Genomic DNA, 24,966 nt, shown 5'->3' with positions numbered 1-24,966 from the left:
ATGAGCATATACACGCAGTGAGCGCTAAAGTGTCATGGGATACGCTCGGTTATGATTAGTAATGAGAATTTCTACTATTTTTTGTTAAGATGATTTGACAAAATCACTGATATAATGATTTACTACAGCCGCAATATTTTTTCTCTCGCTAGAAGTCATTTGAAGTTGTTGTAGAAGTCCTCTGTTGCCAAGTGAAAAGAATGGGAATCTTCCGAAAACCGTGATGCGAGTTCAACTGTTTTTCTCTTGGCGTGACTCATTATACACCGACTCTATTTTCAACCACGCTTTGATGTCAAGTGTTAGTGGAATGATGTGTGCACACCTCTTAGGTGCACACCACTGTAACCAGATATGTCGACTCGAACACACGCTCCCGCTCATGTTTGGTATGCGTTAGAGTCGGTGTATAATTATACACCGACTCTAGTATGCGTGAGGTAAAAACACCTTACAACAGTCCCCTACTCATCTCTGTCAGTGTTTGTTCGTTAGGAAGACATTCGTTCAACGAAGCCAGTCCGAGAAATACATCTTTTACACGAGCTCATCGTCCGTCGCTGTTCGATAGTCAGAAGAAGAGGAGCGTGAAGTTTATCTTTTCAAATTTACTACACCAAATTTCGGTCCGTTTTTTGCTTTTGCTTCTTAAAAACCGCGATGCAGAGAAAGAAATGACACAGGATTAATCGGATTCGGCATTAGTTTTTGCGTTTTTCTGAATTCGAACGAGTTTTCGCGATTTTTCTTCCGTCACCGCAGCAGCAGCGATCAGAAAGGCTCATCGTGAAAAGAAGAAAAAATTGGAAGTGGAAGAAGAGTGACGGCGTAGAACGGAACAACGAGTGTGCCTGGTGGAACGCCTCGGAAATTCAAAAGAGAGGAGCAGAAAAATAGAAGATTGTGAAGATGTACAGTAAAATGAATGGATATCCATCATCAACATTTAGGTCGAGGTATATATTTAGTATACAATAAGAGAAAAAGTGCTTTTCACAGCCTTTGCCAAACGTACGCCTGGAAAAAGGACGCCGTAGGGATAACATTGACCACGATTATAATTTATGAGATCGATACGGATCAAATTCGTGTAGTGTATACGGAGTGCATATTTTTCGCAGAAAGCGATGATTTTAAACACTTTCCAATATGTTGTGTATTTTTGTTAATAGTTCTTTTTTTTTTCTTCAATTTCATGTGTGCTGAAATGATCTCAGTGGTGGCCGATTGTGGGGAATGTCACACTCGCTTCCGTCAGGAATGGTATGAATATTTGAGTGGATCCATTTGTAGAGTGGAGTTTAGGCTGATACTGGCTAAAATCTGTATATAAATCACTAAAACACTAAATAATCCTTAAGCAAATTGGTCATCGAACGTTATCGGTAAAGCGTCAAGTAGTGACACTAATTGGAGAAGGATTTCCAATTTGAACAGGTAAAGAGCGACCTGTCGTTTCTGTGGTAGGATGTGGGCTGGCTGCGACTGTGAATAAGGTGCTGCGTGCTTATTGGAAACGTATTGAATGTAGAAAAAATACATATTGCAACCGGAGGCTGTTCCACTCATGCCGGCGACAATCTGTCGAATCTGTAGCATAATTATGCATTTGGCATGAGTTCCTAAGCAAAGAGGGATAATAGAGAGATGGAGATGTATGGATTGCATGGTCCATGTATGTTCATTGTCATTTTGAGATATGATTTAAATTTTTCAGTATTTTTTCTTTGCATCTTCACCCCTTGTGATAGATTGCTAAAGTTCTTTAACTGCATTTATCTCCATTCCACTTCTTTCATGCCTTTGGAATTGTTTTATCCTAAATATTGTCGTTATTTTAGGTACTCTTGTTAACGTAGCATTTTATCCATCGCGAAGGCAAAATAATAGGGTAAAGTTTCCCCAAAAGCAGATACGTTATTTTGAAACTTCACTTTTGAAATACTGAACAAATTTTAATCTAGTTACCTACCATGAAAACAGTATCGTATTTCTCGCGTAACATTTGAAAAGGGGCCTTTGTCCAAAATGTAAACAAATCGTTTTCTGATACCATTTTATAGCACTGGTAAATAATTATCAATCGAATAGGAATGTTCCGTATTTCTGATAAAAATCATTGAAAATAACATGAGTTTCAAAACGGCCGATCTACGACATTTTTCGATAGTCAGCTAAAACGGCCTAATATAAATATATTTTTTGTTCCAGTGACGTGAAGGTCCAATGATTGAACAATTTTCTAATCAAAACTAGGCTCTATTGCTGCTTATTTGTTTGGATGATTCTGTTGGTAAGCACAACGGCTTAACAAAAAGGGCCAAACCATTGAAATTCACAAAACAAGTTTATTAATTTGTAAAATTAAATTTTTATCGAATTTAATGTATTTTTGAAAACTTTTCGCATATTTTGAATTTTGTGTACTGAGATACAATTACTTTTGTTATTCAGACCAAATACTGTCTAAAATACTTGAATTTCATTACATATGAATTGAAATATCGACGAAACACTTTACACTTCATATTGTGGACATAGGCCCTTTTCAAATGTTTCGCGATTAAAATCAGTAATCTTTAAAATAATGTCGGCGGTTGAAATTTATCTTTTGAAATTTTAATCCAGTTCAGATACTGTACACAGAAAAAAAAGTTGTTGAATATTACATTCAAACTGATGCAACCAGGTCAATCCATCGGTTGTGTAATATAACGTTGTACGATGTACATCGATTTTGCGAACAAAATGACATCCATTGATGTAATATGGTATCTGCTTTTTGCAGAGAAACCAGTGAAAAGTGTACGTTCGTCGTTTCGATTTCTCATTATTAAAGTGAATAAATAGAACTGTTTGTTGCTAAGATGATTTCGGTGGTCCTAAAATGATAAATGGGCTGCAAGTAAGGAGACGTAATTGATAATTCTCCCGAATATCCTGGTAAATACACTTTGACTTAAGTAACAATAGGGGCCACCAAACGACGTATAATAGCTTTTGACTTAAAAACCAGTATTTTTTAGCATTAAAGCTAGCGATTTGCATTTGTTGTATGATTAAAACCCGGCTAAATATGTTAAACATTGCTATCACTATGAGATTATTTGGGTTTAATTGGAAATAGGAATAACTTTTCGGTCATCAAAACAAAACTTTATTTTTCTTGGATCGGTGCGAATGTTACTTACGACATAATGAAAATTTGCTCTTGAAATTGCCATTTCGAACGTACACGCTAACTTCTGCTTACTCACCAGGTGAGTCGATCGTACTCACTTTCGTCCGATGTATCGAGTTGTCAAAAATTGAGTAAACGAGAAATGTCAAACTGAGTAAAAGCCACTCAGTCAGCAAAATTCTGGACTTGGAAAAAATGCCAGTCATGTCGGAGGAAACCTCATAGGAAATGTTACTTAAAACCGGCTGAAATGCCTTCAGGTAAGTACGAATTGCTTAGGGAAACGGTGTTGAACCAGTTTCTGCTCCGGTAGAATGAATGATAGTTCATCCATATATTCGTACTTTGACGCGAAGCGCTGTGGATTATGAGATGCTCGATTACCCTGGAGGGATCGATTTTGCTTACTGAGCAGAAAATCATGGATTTAACCCCAAGCTCTTCCACAGCACAATAAATCGCCACCATCATTTGTATATTTGATATTGAACATTAACCTCGGAAACTATTTGCATATCAAGCGAAAACGTAGCCCTGTATTGTCGCGAAGCGTTATGGTTCTGAGATGCTCGATGACCCTGGAGGGATCGTTTTTGCTTACTGAGTAGAAAATCATGGGTTTAATCCCAAGCTCTCCGTCATGACTCTTAAAATTCATTATCACTAAACAAAATTAATATGTTCTTTCGATAGCCGGCTATCGAGAGATTAAATAAACAACAAATAAACAATACATATTTTTGGTTGCATCGCCAACTTGAGGTGAATCCTAACCGAATACCCTACCCAACCCTCCAACTCCGTAGCACTTATGAGGGTGTCGCTAAGTCGGTGGCCTCTCGTTAAGTAAGTACTACATCAACATTTCCTTCCCTATCCCTAGTTATGGTAAAGATGGGCGTGGCCGGGAATAGCGACAGTCATGCTTCTGTTACTCTTGTTTAGATTGGAACCAATGTTTACTCCCCAGCATTATTCCTGAAAGTAGTCTAACTGAGAATTTCAGAAGAGACGTGACTGTCGTTAGTATCCAATCTACGAAGTATATCATAACAACGCTAACGCTCACGGTAGAATGAATCCGGAGCAGGCAATTTCCATGTCCTTGAAAAAAAAAATCATAACAAAAACCCTCCCAGCAAATGAAAATTCCGCCGAGTGGATTTGACTCAGTCTACGTGAGAACGTCGTTTACTCAAAAGTGAGTCAACATAAGGCTACTCAATTTTGATTAGCCCTACTTGCCGCTGAGATCAGTACATTCGACTCAATTTTGAGTTAACCAGAATAAGCGTGTACACTAAACATGCACCAACTTGAAGGTACACACTAAGAATTTTTAGAGTATTGGACTGAAGTTTTTTACCGAATATGGAACAGCAGAACATTTGGTAATGGATTCGGTATTTTTTTTTTTTTTTGGTTTTACAGTACGTTCAGTAAATTCAACTTCATTCTTGAGGTGTCAAAGTTTACTGAACCGCACTGTAAATATTGCTGAATGATTGGTAAAGTTTACCGAACGTTTTGTTGTAGCATTTTGATGAGTTTTTTTTTTTCAGTATTTGATGGAAACAACAACAAATAATTTATTTGAAACAAAAACAATTTTTTTCCTTCGTTGCCATGAGATAGCAAGCGAGAAGGTTTTATGCTAGTGATCCCTCGACTCCTCGAGAAACATACTCGGAGAAAAAATACTACCCAAAATTTGAGTTCTTTTTACTTAATATTGGCTTCAGTCTCTCACTTGCACTCGTTATTGTTGTCAAAAAGGAACGAGAGATTCGACCCAACGATATAGTTCAGCCCAATAAGTTACTTTTGAGTAAATTGCATATTCTCAAATTTACGTGAATTAAACTTAATTTTGGGTAGAATATACTTAAGTGTAGGTAATTTTTTTGTTGGTTTTAAATGAAAACTACTATATGCGATTTACTTAAATTTGGGTTATTGGGGTGAACCCCGGAATTGAGGGAAAAGTACTTAATTTTGGGTAGTTTTTCATCTCCGTGTAGAAACTTGACTCTACGTAGCTAATATACCAAATAAACGATTTTTTTTTCTAATATCCACTTTCTGGGAGAAAATAATTGGAAATTTTATTCTCAGCGGTTTAACTTTCAAGTGCATTTCCGTCGTTTATTGTAGGTTTATGCATACAATTTTCGTGATCAAATTAAATTATCATATAAAAACAAGAATGCCGTGTTTTCCCAGAATTGGTATTTTGATAATTATCTTCGTCTAGTGAGTCCTATAAAATAATAGTGCAGAGCATTACACAGGGGTCCAAAAGCTGTATATAGGATGAATAAATTGCTTGCGTAGACCATTCGTTTTAGGTGAATAGTGTATTCGAGAATGTTTTTACATTTATTTTAGTTAATTTTTTGATATTAAGGGTGGTCCTTACGGTTCATGAGCACTAAATATCAACTTTTTAGTTATTGAAGACCGGTCTCTATCTAGTACAGTATTTGATAAAGTTGTAGAGCAATTTATTTGAAGTAACTTTGCTGAAAAACAAATGTTTTATTTCTAATGGTTCACGTTTTATTCTGGTGAGTAGCTTAGGGTTACCTCTGTAAAATTGTTATTTTTCTATTAAATGTTTATACATTGTGTGTGTATTCCCTCTAACCCCCACTGGCCGGCAGTGTTATTATGGAAGAACTCTCTCTACAATGTCACATTTATGGTCATTGTAGACAGCTTTAGTCCGGGAGTTAGAAGGTGATAACTCTACTGCAGATCCAACATCCCATTTCAGAATGTCTGGAGAGTCACGCCCATTCCGAGGTTACTTTCACTCACAATAAACCCCGAATGTGGGCATCACCGTTATCAAATGGATATTGGTTATATATACACACTTCCAGGTTCGAAAATATTTTTTTCACACCTGGCATGTAGGGGAAATGGCTTAAATGTTGGCCTATAGATCTAAGATTGGGTCCATCGCTAAAAATCTGCTATTTATTAATTGATGAACGCGTACTAATGGATATTTTTGGTCGCTATTGACAATTTAGTCGATTGCTGTATTTATGTATGGACCCAAATTATGAGAATTTAGGTCGACATTACATCCATTTCCCCTATTTAGTTTAATTTTGATATTTAATTTGTAAAAAAAAATAATTGGACAGCTCTCATTATATTCTGCTCTTCCATCGCCGTTAATTGCTTCTTTTGGAATCCCTTGGACTTTTCTCTAACGCTTCGTATTTCATTCCGTGCTTCACCGGCAATTTCCTTCCGTAGATTGTCCTTGGTTGATTCTAACATGATCCCGACTTTTCCGGGGTTTTCTTGTTTTCCGAGGGAGATAAATCCGCACTAATTTCCGTTCCAGGTTCGATGTTGACTCCTTCCTCGCTGGTTGGTGTGGTCGGTTTCATGTCCACCATCTGTCACTGAATTGCCATGGTGATCTGGGACGAGGCTCACGCCCAAAGAGAATGAAAGAAATACGAAAGGGATCAGTTTCATCAGATTCCCCAACTACTTAACCATACTCATGCAAAGTAAGAATATACAAGCTATATTGCGACTATATGGTTACTTGGGTACTCATATGGCCGTCAGAATGGTTCATCGGTTGCGAAGTGAAGTATTTCTGAAAGTGATGCGTTCTATTTCTCAATGTTTTGATTTTATCCTAAGAGGCTGTTCATAAACTGCGTAGACAGTTTAGGGGGTGTTAACAATTATCCACGGTCCATACAAAATTGTATGGACAATAGTCTACGCAGGGGAGAATCCCAAAAAAATGTCTACGTAGTTTATGAACAGCCCCTAACGTTGCCTCAATGTTATATCACAGACATACAGACACAACACATTGAACATTTATCATTGTAAACCCTACCGCCATCTGTCGTATACACTATGATGGGCAATACACTCAACAGATGGCTGTAATGTGTAAACGTCAAACGCTAGGGAATTGATTATGTGTACCACAAGTGGCGGTACTACCAACTAAGAAACATTTAAATTGACCGTTAAAAGCGATTTCTATGAACGTTTTAAGAGTGTTATGTCTGCTTGTCTGTGATCATACCTTCACTATCGCAACTTCGGGTAATCTGCGAAAGTAGTTGCATTTGTCTCAGGCACTTTTGATCTAACTGCAATTACTCTCTCATACTCGAAATGTGCCACGGCCAAATTGGTTTACAATAGCTGCAATTTCCAAACCTACGGATGGATGCATTCCTTCAGATAAACAACGTGAGTGCGGTAAAAATCGATAGAACTGTTTCAAACACATCGTCGGTACATGAGCGAGTCGGCGATCATTTCTTTTTGCCAGTGGTGGTGGGGGGAAATACCCCTCACCATCCCTCTCCAACGTGGGAGTTTGGAAAAGAGATATGATCAAACCGATTTGTACCTTCCTAAAAAGTTGTCCTAGCTCGCTTTCTACTCTCTATATACAATTTTCACACTGCCGTACTCTAACGGAACTATCAACTCTATACTTTCATCTCCTCATCTATCGTATAAAAGTTACCACTTTGTCTGTTATTTGAAATTAGCATCTTGAACTATGTAAATCGTTGACTTCACACAGAAGTAATACAAAAACATATAAAAAAAAATCTCCATATATAAATTGAAAGAAGTGGGAATAATTCGCTTTCGATGCATATTCTGGTCAAAAGAGTGAACGACAACCTAAAGAAATCAGTCAGGGACTTTGTCGTTTAGTTTTTTTTCTCCATATATTATTGTTAAACAAGCTACAATTAAATAAAAACAGTATTTTTCCATACATTTTTTAAACGCTTTACTACCAGTACCACGAGAGCAAAAACATTAATATTCAAGTGTGACAATTTTCTCTCACGAGCTCAATCTTTCAACATGCCATGCATATTGATGCCACACGATGTGTGATTTCCCTTTCACAGACTACAAAATACAGTACCTAGTCCTGATCATTTTTTGGAACCCTTATTTATGCAATTTGATTTCTCATTCAGGTTGGCTTGTATGTTTGTCGTTTGAATTTGTAAGAAAGGAGGGACTCCGGATATTAATCTAACTGCATATAAAGAGGTACCATAAATGTGTTTACCGCACTGCCCTTTGTTGAAAAATAACGGAACTTAGTGTATCCGTTAAGAACAGCAATGACATCTGAAGTAAAATTAACGCAGAAGCATGGTAACATGATTAATTTATGCATTTTATGATGTAATAAAAGTAATGAAAATTATTTTGCCGTACTTAATGTAATTAAAATTTCTCAAAATATAATTAATTGCACTGAAAATGTAATTACTAAATTACGACTGTTATCAATGTAGTTAAAGATGTAAGTAATGGCATTAATTTGATTGCTGGTATTTCCTGCGTCGGAGTTATCGTGTGCCCCTCGAAAAAGCAGCCCTGAAAAAGTGGTTCATTGATTATGTAGTGATATTGAGGTAGCATGTATTAAATCCTTCACTCGAAAATCAGGAGAAATAATAATCCCCCTACTTCTTTAGTCACATTTTTCGTATACATGTAGGGGTAGGAATAATTAGAAATTTAAGGCTAAAGTACAGGATGCTCATTATGCTCCACCTGTTCACTATGTCCCTCCTACCCCTACTCATGTGTGTATGAAACTTCATAAAACGTGCCCTAAGAAGTTGACATACTTAATGGATCGACCTTAACTCAAAATTGACGAAAACGCACGTGGGAGTGGACTGATGTGTGATTATTAGTCATGTTGCTACGCTAACTAGCAACGCTGGTCATCTAACCGATAGCACCGGTGAACCTTGACAGTGGCGGCCGATGACAGGAGTGACGAATGACAGGTAATAGGAGGAAAAGGAAAAAAACTCGTGTGAACGGCGAACTGAAGTGGATTCACTGCTGGACTGGTGTCTCATATACAAAAACGTTAATTTAATTGGAAAAATACCTCTAAAATTTGTTAAAATTAATTATTCAACAAATGAATTCCTAATACTAGTTATTATTTACATACAGAACTACCTAATCTCTAAACGTAAGCTATAAATTGATTATTCTATTTCTATGCTGAACTTAACCTAAAATTGATCCAAACAGGCAATTATTCAATCATGGTGATTGTACGGATTCTCGTAGCGTTCGAACTTAATTAGTTGCTAAATCTTAAACTATACCCTACTAGTGGAAATCAAATTGGATATAATCTAAAACTACGAAGCCTACACTAAATTGTAAGTTGATCTACCTTAATTAGTAAAAACGTGCACACACTAAACAAGAAATAAATATTCCAGCTTGAGCTGATCTGGAAACAATAGTTTCCACCGCTAAAAGAAAGTGTAGTGCAATTTGTTCGGGGAACAAACCTCAAGAATTTACGGAGATGGCCAATAACAACAACACTGCCTCGAACAACTATGCTAGTGCCTGCTTGGCCTGTGATCAACCAGACTGGGTTGACGACATGGTCCAATGCGAAGAATGCGAAGGTTGGTACCATTTTAAATGCGTCAGTGTAACACGGTCTGTCGAACTCCGCCACTGGGCGTGTAGCGATTGTTTACCAATCAGTGTCAGCAGCCAATCAACCCGAAACACCATCAGTAAGTCGCTGGCGCAGCAGCGATTGGAGGAGGAACAGAAAATCCATCGTAATCGATTCCTGAAGGAAATGGATCTTGAGAAGGAGCTGATTGACCGAGAGAAAAGGCGGATAGTGGAAGAAGAAGAGATGGAGATGACCTTCCTTCTTGAGAAGTACGCTTTGTTGGCGGAACAAGACGCAGACGATGAAAAGAGCGTTGCAAGTCATAGGAGTCGCTGTCGTGTTAGCCGGGAGAAAATTATCGACTGGATGAGGAATGACGGATCAAAGGAGCCTAAAGCCAGTACACCAAATGAAACCGGGATGGCACCAAATCCGGAAATCACTCTCCAGGGTGAACACTCTCGCAGCAGAAATTTAGTTTCGTCACGTTCAGCAGTCAACCAATCCATGACACTTCAACAGCATATTGCTTCGAGTAGCCGTGTTTATTCTCGAAATCCTGCATCCGCTCCGGTAAATCAGAAACTCGTACCGTACAAACCATCACGTGTAAGGTTAACTACCCCAGCAGTGCCATCAGTTCCACCTAGCAACGCTACGAATGAGGACGCCAGTATCATTATTCCGCCAATGTCTTTCGAGTACGTTCCTTCTGAGGTGGAAGCTGACCTTCCCCCTCGTATTAATCACAGTGTTGACAGAGTTAGACGTGCACAGCCATCAGTACGAAATTCTCAGCCTCTGGATATTATTGGCCAAAGTACGTCTGCGTCGCATATACCACCACGGGCGAACGTGAGATATGCAAATCCCCGAGCTGGTCCAACACCGTATACGGAAGATGAAACTTTAGCACAGGGACAGGGACCCTCCTCAGTGCAAATTGCAGCTCGTCGGGTGATGTCACGGGATCTCCCAGACTTTGATGGGAAACCTGAAGACTGGCCCATATTTATTAGCCAGTACAACATCACCACGGAATGTTGTGGGTTCAGCGATGCCGAAAACCTTGTTCGACTGCAACGATGCCTGAAGGGCCATGCTCGAGAATCGGTTCGCAGCCGATTACTTCTTCCCGCGTCCGTCCCTCAAGTAATAACTACACTCAAGATGCTCTACGGCCGACCCGGGTTACTTATAAATGCTCTGTTGAACAGAATGCGTTCTGCACCGGCGCCGAAGATGGAACGCCTTGAGACGCTGATTGAGTTCGGGATGGAACTGCAGGGGCTCTGCGATCACCTAGTAGCTGCGGGAGAAATAGCTCATTTAAACAATCCCTCGTTGTTACAGGAGCTAGAAGACAAGCTACCTTCACAGCTGAAACTTCAATGGGCTATCCATAAACAAACCGTGACTGATGTGACGCTGAAGACCTTCGCAACGTACATGTCACAAATGGTTACTGCGGCGAGCCAAGTGACCAAATTAGTTCATTGCTCTAGTGACCGTCGGACAAGCGATCACAAAAGGGGAACGCAGAAGGAGAAAGCGCGGGTGTACACTCACAGTTCGAACAGTGTAGAAAGTACATCTGGTGGCCACTTGAATCCAGATTCTAAAGGACGGAATTGTGCAGTCTGTAGTCAACCGGATCATCGAGTCAAGGAGTGCAAGCTATTTTTAGAACTCGACGTAGAAAATCGTTGGCGAAGAATACACAACTTGAAGCTTTGCCGGACTTGTCTCAACCAGCACGGAAGGAATCGTTGTCGATTGTCTACGAAGTGCGGAATTGATGGGTGTGAGTTCAAGCACCATCCGCTGTTACACTCCCAAACGGAAAACAAGGTCAAGCCAGTTACTGCCGAAAACCATTCGCATCGAGACCAAGAATCGAAAACGTTGTTTCGAGTTGTTCCCGTAACTCTGACGGGGAGAAGTGGAAGTGTTAGCACATTCGCTTTCTTGGACGATGGTTCTTCACTAACGTTGGTGGAAAAATCGGTAGCTGAGCGATTGGGAGAGTCCGGACCAAAAGGAGCCTTGTACCTAAATTGGACCAGCAATGTAACCCGGTGTGAAGCGGATCCTCAAGAAATATCATTCCACATTTCAGGAGTATCCAGTGGGAAATCATTCCAAGTCAAGTCAGCTAGAACGGTATCTGAGCTGAACCTTCCAATTCAGTCGCTGAAGCCCGAACAACTTTCGCTGCAATACACTCACCTCAAAGGATTACCGATAGCTCGATACGAAGACGCCGTGCCTCGCGTGCTTATTGGTTTGGACCAGTTGAACTTGTCAATGCCGCTCAAATGCCGAGAAGGGCACAAAGGCGAACCAGTAGCCACAAAAACGCGACTCGGGTGGTGTGTATACGGTGGAGGTAATAATGCGAAGTCCGTAGGGGTCAGTTGCCATATCTCGGAAGTTCAGCCAGAAAAGGATCTTCACGAGGTAGTCAAGCGGTATTTCGAGCAGGAAGATACAGGAACCAAGCCGATGATGAAACTGGAATCAGCGGAGGACACGAGAGCAAGGAAGATTCTAGCCAATACCACTGTTCGGGTGGACGGTAGATTTGAAACCGGACTCCTCTGGAGATACGATCATTTCGAGTTTCCAGATAGTTACCACATGGCTCTTCGTCGATTGGAGTGCTTGGAACGTAGGATGTTTCGTGAGCCCGAACTGAAGACAAATGTCCTTCGACAGATTGAAGACTACCAGATGAAATGTTACGCGCATCGCGCTTCTGAGGAGGAACTGAAAAATGCTGACCCCCGCAGAACATGGTATTTACCACTCGGCGTTGTGACCAACCCCAAAAAACCTGGTAAGGTCCGGTTGATTTGGGATGCTGCGGCCAAAGTGGACGGCATATCTCTCAACATGGTTCTTCTTAAAGGACCGGATCTGCTGTCTTGTCTGCCAGGGGTTCTATGCCGTTTTCGAGAGAAGCCTGTAGGGGTAAGCGGTGACATACGCGAAATGTTTCACCAGTTTCGTATACGACTTGCAGATCGTTCTGCCCAAAGTTTTCTTATGCGAACAGACCCCAGTAAAAAACCAGATGTGTACTTCATGGACGTAGCCACCTTTGGCTCCAGTTGCTCGCCGTGTAGTGCCCAGTTCATCAAGAACCGTAACGCAGACGAATTTGCTGTCGACTATCCCAGGGCAGCAGAGGCGATAATCAAGTGTCATTACGTGGACGACTACTTGGACAGCTTCGACACCATCGAAGAAGTTCAACGAGTGGCAGCAGAGGTGAAAATGATCCACGGAAAGGGTGGTTTCGAAATTCGAGGTTGGCACTCCAATTCCCACGATGTGCTCAGACATCTAGGTGAAACGGTGGCTTCGGAAGTGAAGGACCTGAACCTGGATAAAACCGAAGGAGTAGAAAGAGTTCTTGGTATGTTGTGGCTCCCAATAGAGGATGTACTGGGATTCTCAACTCAAATGCGAAAAGATATTGCTGCGATTATCGATGAAGGCCGACGACCGACCAAGCGCCAAGTTCTTCGGTGTGTCATGTCATTGTTTGACCCCCTGGACTTGCTGGCCGTGTACACAGTGCACGGAAAGATCTTGATCCAATCGATATGGCGCTCGGGATCGGACTGGGATGAGGAAATCGGAGAGGAAGCATTCAACCGTTGGCTGAAATGGATCGGAATCTTGAAGCAGGTCGATAATATTCGCATTCCTCGTTGTTACGTTGGTTCAACTGCTTCTACATCACTGCGTTCCGTCGAGCTGCACGTATTTGTAGACGCCAGCGAAGAAGCGTACAGCGCAGCGACTTATTTTCGTTTCATTCTGGTCAATGGGACCATGATCTGCAGCCTAATATCGGCGAAGACGAAAGTGGCGCCTCTTAAGCCACTATCTATACCTCGCTTGGAACTACAAGCGGCAGTCCTTGGGGTTCGACTTGCATCGTTCGTCAAAGATACCCATACTCGATCCGCCGAAAAAAGGATTTTCTGGTCAGACTCTAGCACCGTCTTAGCCTGGATTCGGTCAGACGCCCGAAGATACCGACAATATGTAGCGTGCCGCATCGGGGAGATTCTCACGCTATCAGAAAGCAGCGAATGGAGATGGGTGCCTACCAAGATGAACAGCGCCGACGAGGCAACGAAGTGGGGAACCGGACCCTGCTTATCGACGGAAGGGAAGTGGTTCCGGGGCCCAGAGTTTCTCTACCATCCTGAGGAGCAGTGGCCAGAACAGAATTTCAAGCAGAAGGTCTGTACAGAGGAGGAACTTCGGCCGTGTTTTGTACATGGAGGCTCGACGTTGGAGCCTCTAGTGAAATTTGAACGATTCTCTCGATGGATGCGTCTTCTCCGAGCAATGGGTTACACACTCCGGTTCATCCGAAATGCTCGACGAAGTAGAGGGCAGCGAGACATAGCGCCGTTGAACTCTGACGAAATTCGAAGAGCGGAAAACATTCTTTGGCATTGCTGTCAGGAGGAGAGTTATCCGGACGAGATCGCCCAACTGAAGGCGGGTAAGAAAAATGTCGACAAATCATCACCAATCTATAAGCTGTCTCCATACATCGATGAGTGTGGAGTTCTAAGGCAGGATGGACGGATTGGAGCAGCAGAAAACACAGGCTTCAATGCAAAGTTTCCGATAATCTTACCGAAGTCACACCGAATGACAACTCTGATTCTGGATCACTATCACCGTAGAAACCATCATGCGAATCCTGAGACGGTGGTGAATGAGGTAAGACAGAATTTCTATATTTCTCATCTTCGGGCAGCCGTACGGAAGACTTCACAACTTTGCCAAAAGTGTAAGGTCTACAGATCAAAACCGACAACACCGAAAATGGCACCTCTGCCGTTCGCCAGATTAGCATCTTTTGAACGTCCTTTCTCACATGTTGGAGTGGACTATTTCGGCCCAATGCTCGTGAAGATTGGGCGCACCCACGCAAAGCGCTGGGTGTCATTGTTTACGTGTCTGACGACTCGCGCAGTTCACCTCGAAGTTGCGCATAGCCTGACCACGGAGAGCTGCATAACGTGCTTTCGCCGATTCGTCGGGCGGCGTGGAGCCCCCTTGGAAGTGTACAGCGACAACGGCACCAACTTCCAAGGTGCTGAGAGAGTGCTTAGAGAACAGATCTGCAACGGCCTGTCAGAAACATTTACCAATGCCAATACCAAATGGTTGTTCAACCCACCCTCAGCTCCACATATGGGTGGATCTTGGGAGAGGATGGTCCGCTCTATAAAATCCGCCATAGAAAGTATCGACACCGGAAGAAAGCTTGACGACGAAGGATTCCAAACATTGCTAGTCGAAGCGGAAAGTATGGTCAATTCTAGACCGTTAACCTATCTGCCTGTGGAGTCAGAAGAGCAAGAAGCCCTAACGCCAAATCACTTTCTGCTTGGGAGCTCCAGTGGGGTCAAGCAACCAGTCGCAAATCCCACAAATCACCGGGAGGCAGTCGTAAGCAGCTGGAAGCAGATCCGACATCAGTTAGACATCTTCTGGCGTCGTTGGCTGAGAGAGTATCTACCAACGATTTGTAGACGGACGAAATGGTTCAGCGATACGAAGCAAATAGAAGTAGGAGACCTAGTGGTCATTGCGGATAGCTGCAAACGGAACAACTGGATACGGGGGCGAATAGTGGAAGTGCAGCCGGGACCCGACGGCCGGATACGACGAGCCACCGTTCAGACGAGCTCAGGATTCTTACGAAGACCAGTCAGCAACCTGGCCGTGTTGGACGTCAACGATACAGGTAAAACTACTCCTGATACGCAGTGTTACGGGGGCGAGAATGTTGCTACGCTAACTAGCAACGCTGGTCATCTAACCGATAGCACCGGTGAACCTTGACAGTGGCGGCCGATGACAGGAGTGACGAATGACAGGTAATAGGAGGAAAAGGAAAAAAACTCGTGTGAATGGCGAACTGAAGTGGATTCACTGCTGGACTGGTGTCTCATATACAAAAACGTTAATTTAATTGGAAAAATACCTCTAAAATTTGTTAAAATTAATTATTCAACAAATGAATTCCTAATACTAGTTATTATTTACATACAGAACTACCTAATCTCTAAACGTAAGCTATAAATTGATTATTCTATTTCTATGCTGAACTTAACCTAAAATTGATCCAAACAGGCAATTATTCAATCATGGTGATTGTACGGATTCTCGTAGCGTTCGAACTTAATTAGTTGCTAAATCTTAAACTATACCCTACTAGTGGAAATCAAATTGGATATAATCTAAAACTACGAAGCCTACACTAAATTGTAAGTTGATCTACCTTAATTAGTAAAAACGTGCACACACTAAACAAGAAATAAATATTCCAGCTTGAGCTGATCTGGAAACAATAGTTTCCACCGCTAAAAGAAAGTGTAGTGCAATTTGTTCGGGGAACAAGTCAACATGTTAAGGTTGTGCACGATTGGTCAGCTAGTACATTTATTAGTTTATTTGTTTGTCAATATCAACAATAAATAAATCAAATAGATAACCAATCTGTGCCCCACCTTACCCTACATATAAATAATGATTTTTTTTTTTTATCTTTTTAAAAGAGATGTTTAGCCATAGGCTAGTTCATCTCTTGAATGATTTAAATGCATAACATCGTTACTATGTCAATTAGGGACGAATGGCTAAGTATGTCCCTTCACTATGCCAACAGACGTGAATGGTAAGAAGAAACTTTCGCTTGCAATATCCATATGACACGTGTATGTAACGTGCTATATCTTGCCCGGTTTGAAACCAAATTATGAAATCTGAAGCAAAGGTACGAGGAAATCAATGCATATGGCACTTTAATTCGTACTACTTTTACGCATTGCCAAAAGACAGAGCGACGTAGTTGGTTGAATTATGTACTGTAGTGCCAGCCAAACAAGACTCCGTGCCTGCCAGATGATGACGCACCATGCTTGCTTGATCTGCATTCAGATACAATTCCAGAGGGATTTTGTGCTTAGCGTCGTGGTGTCTAGAGAGAGAGATGCTTCGATTTGTAGCCTTCAAGAGCATTGGTTAGGGGATAGCTCACACCCTTCACTCTATTTTTTTCTAAATCATTACGTTTCTGCGGGAACTAATATAGTTTTGTTCTCAGTACCTTAAATACTATACTATTGAGAGCTTTTAAATTTCCAATCCGAACAAATCCTCGACTGAGACGGTAACGGTCGCTTGACGTTGACGGATAATTAGTTGGAATTAATTACAGTTAATAATAATATTTATTATTGTGGTGTCGTGAAATTTAGATTAATTTTTGATGACAACTAACTAGATTGGTCAGCCTAAGCCTAAGCCCTCCAAACATATTATTTGGCGGCGTGGATTATACGAAACACATTTCATTTGTACATCCTTCTTATATCGCTATGATGCCACATATAGATAAGATGTATGTGTTCGATAGCAGATTTTTTCTACTCATGGAGAGGTTCCTTTCTCTCGTCGTACAAACGCACTGCCAATTATGATGTCGTCGAGGCTTTAGAGTTTCTGAAGCGAATCCTTAAATCTTGTAAATGGAAACAATTCTGCGGTGCCGGTTTGTATCCTGATGGTCACTGCCATACGCTTGCTGCCTATTCACGGTGATGCTGTATCCCGTCTGTCTATTATGGTGAATATACGCTAAAAGAGAAAGTATGAATTGATACAAATGGGAGAGAAAAAAACACGTTCAGCCAATAATCGATATAAAATCGCTTAAAGACGTCATTGTTTTGCGCTATTGTAACGTTCGAACCAATTTCAATAATGAAAAAAAAAAGATAATACCCACCGCATAAAATAAAAGGAATGTTAGCATAAATGAGATCTTCCAAATATTTTTCTTCTATCTTCCTTTTATTTACTATCGAAACAAGTTATATACACAAGTTCTGCTACACATTTTCACTTCTTTCTGTATCATTATTTTTGAATTCATTGGTCTCCATTTCTCTCATGCTCTGTCTAAATCATACTTACAAAACTCTAGATACATACAAAACACAGCAATAACAGCCAAATATATTAAACGAAACCCTGCTTTGTAAAATCAGATAAAAATGTGTACTGAAGTTGCTTTAGCCAGTATCCGTCTTTACTCTAGTCCCTGATGTTAAACTACCAAGTTCAAATTGCTTGAAATTTTTTAGTCGAATTATGCATATGGACAGGATTCAGATTTCTCCTATTCGTCACGACCTCGAATGTACGACATGCCTTCGAGTAGCACGTTCGGTGGCAATGCACCACATACATCGTCTTCGAGCACAAGTTCACTGTCCGGAATGAATTTCGGCCCTGGTAGCAGCAACTTCTCTGGGACGAATCTGATCGTCAATTATCTGCCACAGGACATGTCTGAACGTGAAATGTATTCGATGTTTTCAACCATGGGCCCAATTGAGAGCTGTCGAATCATGAGAGACATGAAGGTAAGTAACTTTATGCCAATTATTCACGTTTTATCTTTTTTCTTGTGCATCATATTAGATTTACAGATTATCCATCTAAAACGCTGTCCAGACTGAGCAGTTATAACATGTTATAACGGTTGTCTAATAATTACAACACAGAAACCACCATCATGATAGCGCTATAACATGTTATAACTCTGTAGTCTGAACGTACTATAACGCAAAGAAACACTTTTTAACCGTTATGTGTACGACTTAGGTACGGGCAGCCAGCTCCCATTCAAATAACACGGTGTAGAAAAAAGCAAAAAAAAATCCTCGCGTGCATAAATTCAGAATTTTCCTTTGTTGACTCAGGGCTACCAGATTTTATTGTTGAGTTAACAAAAACCGCACGTTTATTTCTAGATTGTTACACCGAAACATCTAAAGCAAACACCACACGTATCAAGGGGAAATATTGACAATAATATTGATGATGTGAAACAGAAAAATTGTCAACATCGATGTATTGTTGTCGATGAAGAGAATCGATCAAAGCAGATAGGACCATTTGAAATGTTCACTTAGTAAAGCCGTTGGTCCCCGGACCATGAGTTTGATGGGTCGATAGGTAGGGTCTAGGTGTGGGAGGTGCCTTCATGGCGTCGGTAGCATTCGTACTCAGTACGGAAAACAAATTCGACGAAAATTATATCAAGGAAATAGCCGGCGTCGGTGGTGTAGTGGTAAGCGTGACTGCTTTCTAACACCTGGGTCTGGGTTCAATCCCAGCCGAGGTCGGTGGGATTTTTCTGAGGCATAAAAATCTCTGGTCACGTCTTCCTTCGGAAGGGAAGTAAAGCCGTTGGTCCCGGCCCATGTGTGTTGAATGGGTGCGATATCCTACGCAGGTGTGGAAGCTGCCTTCCTGCACATTCGATTGCCGTCAATGGATGGCAATCGATGTCCGTCGGTGATTGGCACTAGATTGCGGAACAGAGACCGACGTTAAATAAAGGAAAGAAGTATATCAAGGAAATATATATATATATAGGGGAAATGGATGTAATGTCGGCCTAAATGCCCTTTTCAATAGCGACCAAAAAATCCATTAGTGCCGTTCCAATGGTTCATCTAGATAAAATTGATAAATTGCAGGTTTTTAGCGATGGGCCCAATCTTAAATCCATAGGCCAACATAACATCCATTTCCCCTATTTATTATTCATATGAAGTTTTCCCTTTGCAAAATTGGAGCTAAAAATGAAATGGATTATATGACCATTTTTCCCTTTGCAAATGGGAGGTGGACATTTTTCATACGAATTTAATCTTTTTCTAATATGTTTGCATATTCGTTTCGAGATACTTCCACGATCGTAGCTAAATTGTTAAATATTGGTGGCGAAGTAAACAGGAATTTTAATTCAAATAATTTTCAATAATCCTTATTTTATTGTGAATACGCAGTTACAATTTGTTTGATTTTTTGTTCATTTTCATTGTAGCCGATTGCTGTTTAAAGTGGAGTTTTAAATTTACGGTTTTATTTATTTTTTACTTATCTGTTTTCTTTTTTTTGCGGATTTTGAAATTTACATAGTTTGGTTGAAATTTACAACTGTATTTTTCAACCGATTCGAGTACGACATTAAATCTGGTTGGTGCACAGGTAAAAAGTGAGTTACGGGACGCCACTGACATAAGCTATTATCAAAATTGACCTAGAGTGCCTTTTGTTATCAATATCCAGCAGAGTGGGTCAGTTTCATAAATCTTGTTAAAATATACCCTTGCATATTCATTTATTCATATATCAATATCTTGTCTTAAGGCTCTGGGGGAGGACGTGAACTCTTTCATGCACCACTGCTCATGTCATAAAAACTGGGGTAACCCTAGATTTTATAACAATGGCAAGTCCGTCCCATAGCACAAATCAGCAAGCCGAGAAAACTGCATTTTGAGTTTGCTTCGTAAAATTGCTTCTAATGCGATGGAACAGCCTATTTTTCTGTTTTCCAAACTTTTCCAGAACAAAGTTGTTGAGTTTATCCAGTATTATGAAAATATGACTAGTTACTAGTTGCATTGGAAAACTTAGTTTTGACCAAAACGCAAATGGGACCGACTTGCGATGAGCGGCAGTATACTATTTTACTCAGCTATTGAGTAATATTAAAGGCCATGTACCTCTGATTGAGTTTATTGGTTAATTCAACGTGCACTATGCGTGGGCCTTCAAAACTTGTATCTAATGAAAAACTTTAAGAATTGTTAAAATTAGTTTTATCAATATTGTTACGCATTTTCCCAGTATTTATTGCGGGGAAGTGTTTGTGGATTACTGAATTAGAAAACAACTTAAACTATTAGATTTGTAACAAATAGCCGTTGAAACATTTTTACTTTTTTTAGTGAATTATAGTCTATTGTTTTCTATTGTCTATCATTTAGAAACTTAAGATGGCTGGACTCATCAGTGATGAGATTTCCCCCCGGTAATATAAAGCATATGTCACCGATCAATATGTGGCTTATTTTTTTTCTGTGTGCATGTCTTAAGATTTGTTCCGAGTAACTCAACTATGATTTTTGAGAAGCATACTAATGGTTAAACAACAACTATCTTATTAATTGTTCTAGCAGACTGGTTATAGTTACGGATTCGGTTTTGTCAACTTTCTATCCGAGGATGCGGCACAGCGTGCTATAAGATGTTTGAATGGTTACTCTGTTCGAAACAAGCGAATCAAGGTTTCATATGCAAGGCCACAAAGCGATGACATCAAGGAAACAAATCTTTATATCACAAATCTTCCACGAACCATAACTGACGAGCAGTTAGATATTATTTTTGGTAAATACGGTACCATAGTACAAAAGAACATCTTGAGAGATAAACTGACTGGTCATCCGAGAGGGGTAGCGTTCGTTAGGTCAGTTAAAAGACTTAATACATATAGATAGCAATTTCCGTCTTACATTTTTTTTTGTTTTTTTTTTTAAAGATTCAACAAGAGAGAAGAAGCCCAGGAGGCGATATCGGCGTTGAATAATGTAATACCACAAGGTGGTACTCAACCGCTGATTGTCCGAGTGGCAGAGGATCATGGACGAGCTAAGGCCGCTCTCTTCGTTCCTTCATATAACTCAATAGTACATAACAACCGAGGTAGAGTACGAATGCGTAATAATCCCTATTAAATCAACAATGAATCTACCGTAATCGCTTTTGCTCATGATTTATCCATTTTCAAAGCTGAAGCTTATTTTTACTTTACCTTGGTTATTATAAGTACATAATCTGAGTTCCGTCATGTTTATGTTACAAATACAAATCATTTTAGTTGAGGTTCAGCCTCTCATCTTATTTAGCTTCAGTCAAAGACAACTATTGATTTAAAAAAAAACTTTATGTTAATTCTTAGTTCTAAAGAAGAATAAAACAGCAATTCAATTTGGTTATTTTCTTTTCTTTAATAATGATAAAGCAACGTTGATTTGAAAATCATTGATCATAAAATGCATGTTATGAATGTGACAAAACAAACTACAATTGCTGTGCTTTCCCCGATCAACATTATCATCCATTTCATAGAGCTGTACAAAGCTTCCAATATCGTTTGATTATTCCCTTTTGTGAACTTGAAATTGCGAAAATCTAATACATCATAAATGTAGTCAAGTCACCAATGTGACCTAATTCGTGTGTCGACTATGCTTTAGCTGGAAACATTATATTGAATATGATTGATAAACATTATCAAACATTCATTAAATGCAAGTTTCCTCTGTTAGATACTTGCATGTTGTACGATATTTCAGGAAAAAAACAACTTGAACATATTGGTTGGTTCTTCTCGATAACATAATTGCAAGCTAAGATACTTTTAATCCTCCACGGTAAAACTATGATCCATTTTGACAATGCTGCATAATTCAATATCAACTTAGAAAACCATTTTGTCAACCTATTGTCCTTAACATAGCGTATATAGTTGTATGTAAGCGTTTGGAAATGTTGAATAAACATCAAATTCATTACAAGTGAAAATAGGCGTTTTTGAGTTTTTTTAGTAGTGGTATAAAAAATCCATTGAACACATTTTTGTCATGCACTCCTGATATGGTGTCAAGTTGATGGACTCTATAACATTACTTCGAATTTCACTACCCCGAACGTCATACCCTGAAATTAATAAACGTTGAAAGAACAATACCGTAAACATAGTGTATTTGAAGATTCTATGACTTTATCCCGAATATTCTACTACCCCGAAATTAATAGATGTGGAGAGAACAGCACGTGATCTAAAGAAGGGACATGTTTAAAGACGAAAATTTTCTTCTTCCGATTATTTCAAAAGAAGATGAATAATACTCAATGGATCAAGGTATTTTAGGAGCAAAAGGTTTACCATTTAGTGGTTTATGTATTTCGTGTAATAAACAAGAAATCATTTCGCTATTTATCAATTGGTTAGAATTGATGTTTTCTTACCGGACACAATCAAAAATTTCCTCGTAATAACGGCCGTATTTTGAAAGAAATTTTCCAAACATCATCATTTTCTTAGTTCTCACTTGGAATTGGTTTGTTGGCGATTCCAAAAGTTTAGTTGCAATTCATCAATAGAGATGGGAATATTTCACACTTTGAATATTTAATAAAGAGGGAAATATTCCCATCCTCGAAGCAAAAAGGGAAAACTCCCTTCGTTAAATATATAGGTAACATAGAAGGAAATATTCCCTTTTTCGAATAAGTATAATAAAGCGGCGCCGGTGGTGTAGTGGTAAGCGCGATTGGCTCTCACCCCCAAAAGGTCTGGGTTCAATCCCAGTCGGCGCCGCCGGGACTATCTCAGGCATACATTTCTGATCACGGCAATTAAAGCCGTTGTTCCCTGGTCTTATAGGTTGATGTGTCTATATGTAAGGTCCAGGTGTAGGGGCTTGCCGGGTTGCTGCATTCCCGAGCAAAGCTTGGAGATCAAATTGAAATAAAAATGTGCTGTTATAATGTAACTTATTTTGGATGATTTATGAGAGCACTATGTTACACCGTTGAATCTAACCGAAAACTAATCCTGCTTTCAATACAATCAATTTGATTACTGATTTTGCATTCATAATATTTAACTGAAAAAAACTGAAAGGCCTGGTGTAAATGGTTAGCATCGATGCTTCTCACGCTGAAAGAGTTGAGTTCAAATCTCACCCAGACAAGTCACGAATGACCTGAAATTTGTTAAACAAATAAAAAAAATCGTTAGTTCAACGACCGATGAACATAAATTCGATTTTATAACATTCCCCAGAAAAGCATTCTCCAGAATGAACCATGTTTTTCGCAAGGGATTCGGGATAATGCCCATTCGGGATGATATCGTGTGGAATAATGTTGTAAATTTGTAATCGGTAGTTCAACGTTCCATGTACCGATTTTTTAATCCATCACGAGAAATTCTTCAACTCAGGTTGAACAATTTTTCGATAAGGTTTAACAGTTTCCGACTGGTTGAATTGGATTGCATAATAGACCCTTTGACTTATTAAATGATGAACGAAGTGCTCGAAAACTTGAAGGTTGTCATTTTCTAAAGAGCAATAAAATGGTTGGGAATTGATAAATACATAGTTCCATAAAAGTAATAAATAAAATATGTATATTAGGCTGTTCTGTAATATAAAACTGAAATATAATATCAAATGACAAAAAAAAGTGATAAATTACTAATTTTATCATCTTTTCTGGGGAATGTTATAGAATCATAAATTCATTAAACATCTTGTTGAAAAGATGTTAACAGCAAAACTTGAAGTTAATTCATTTAAAAAACCTTTGATTGCACAATGAAGCAAAATATAACATCAGACTTATGCCGCGACAATTGAAATCAACATGAGTTTTCATTATGATAGGAACTTCAAACTTTAATACGGATATAGATTAATACTCTCAAACTTAAATACGGAAAACAAGATCGACGGAATACAAATCAAGGAAAAATATGTGTAATAAAGAAGAAAACAATCCCTTCCTTAACCCTTTTCCTCCTAGATATCATAAAGTAGGAAATAATCCCATGTTCGAATATTTAACTAAGAAGGGAATACTCTCTTCTTTGAATATTTAAAAAGGCAGTTTGTATTGCCTACTTCGAATATTTATTAAAGATGGAAATACTTCATATATACAGGGTGACTGGTAAGCTTATGGTAAATCCGCAAGAACGATAAAGCACCTCGTTGTTTCCGGATTAGCCGATAGGGTCGGGTGGGGCAAGAGTGCCATCCCCTATAATTTTGAAAATAAACATGTTTTCAATGCAAATTCACCCATGAAACTATCAATGGTGTTCCTATACAGCATTATAGAAAGTTCTGTCAAAAATGAAGTATAACTAAAATTGCAAAAAATCATTTTGTGCTGATGTGTCAAATGTCGAAATAACTTATAATAATAATTAGACATCATAACAGGACATTAATTTAAGATATAATTAATTAGCTAAACTAGCTAGCCGTATATGGGGCTCTTACTCATAATTAATTATATCTTAACTCATGCGTATGATTGAAAAACTGTGAACAGCATAGTTTAAGGAAATTAATTGGGCTTTTTGTTAATATATATATATGATGGAAGAGGAAATGTTTATCAAGGTGATATTTAGGTGTTAATGTTTGTTCCCTACACACTTAAACAGAGATCCTGAGTTCGGTAAAAAAAATTACCGTTTTAGTTCGGTAATTCTAAACATTACAGATGTTTCGGTATTTTCTCGCTCTATTGCTGAAAACTGTAAATAAAATTACCGAATTTCGGTGATTTCATTTCAATTCAACGAAAACGGTAAAAAAAAATA

General features: G+C 39.4%; 1 protein-coding gene across 4 annotated transcripts; it reads left to right on the top strand.

Annotated features, from left to right (window-relative positions):
• Positions 1-511: 511 nt before the first annotated feature.
• LOC135700651 (protein sex-lethal-like) lies at positions 512-22,148 on the top strand. Of its 4 annotated transcripts, none has more exons than XM_065221234.1 (5): positions 512-956; positions 1,218-1,263; positions 17,867-18,127; positions 20,741-21,030; positions 21,103-22,148. In XM_065221234.1, the coding sequence occupies exons 1-5, from the start codon at positions 910-912 to the stop codon at positions 21,296-21,298; spliced, it is 840 nt and encodes a 279-aa protein (XP_065077306.1). In that variant the 5' UTR covers positions 512-909; the 3' UTR covers positions 21,299-22,148. The 4 variants fall into 4 exon arrangements, with proteins under 4 accessions (XP_065077306.1, XP_065077305.1, XP_065077304.1 ...); XM_065221233.1 differs by having other exon boundaries at positions 20,738-21,030; XM_065221232.1 differs by having other exon boundaries at positions 17,846-18,127.
• The last annotated feature ends 2,818 nt before the right edge of the window (positions 22,149-24,966 follow it).

The sequence above is a fragment of the Ochlerotatus camptorhynchus genome, unplaced genomic scaffold (assembly GCF_037179485.1).
Source record: "Ochlerotatus camptorhynchus isolate MF236.1 unplaced genomic scaffold, CSIRO-AGI_Acam_v1.1 ptg000140l, whole genome shotgun sequence".
NCBI lineage: Eukaryota > Metazoa > Arthropoda > Insecta > Diptera > Culicidae > Ochlerotatus > Ochlerotatus camptorhynchus.
Note: the sequence above shows the minus strand (reverse complement) of the source record. Positions and strands in the feature narration are given on the sequence as shown.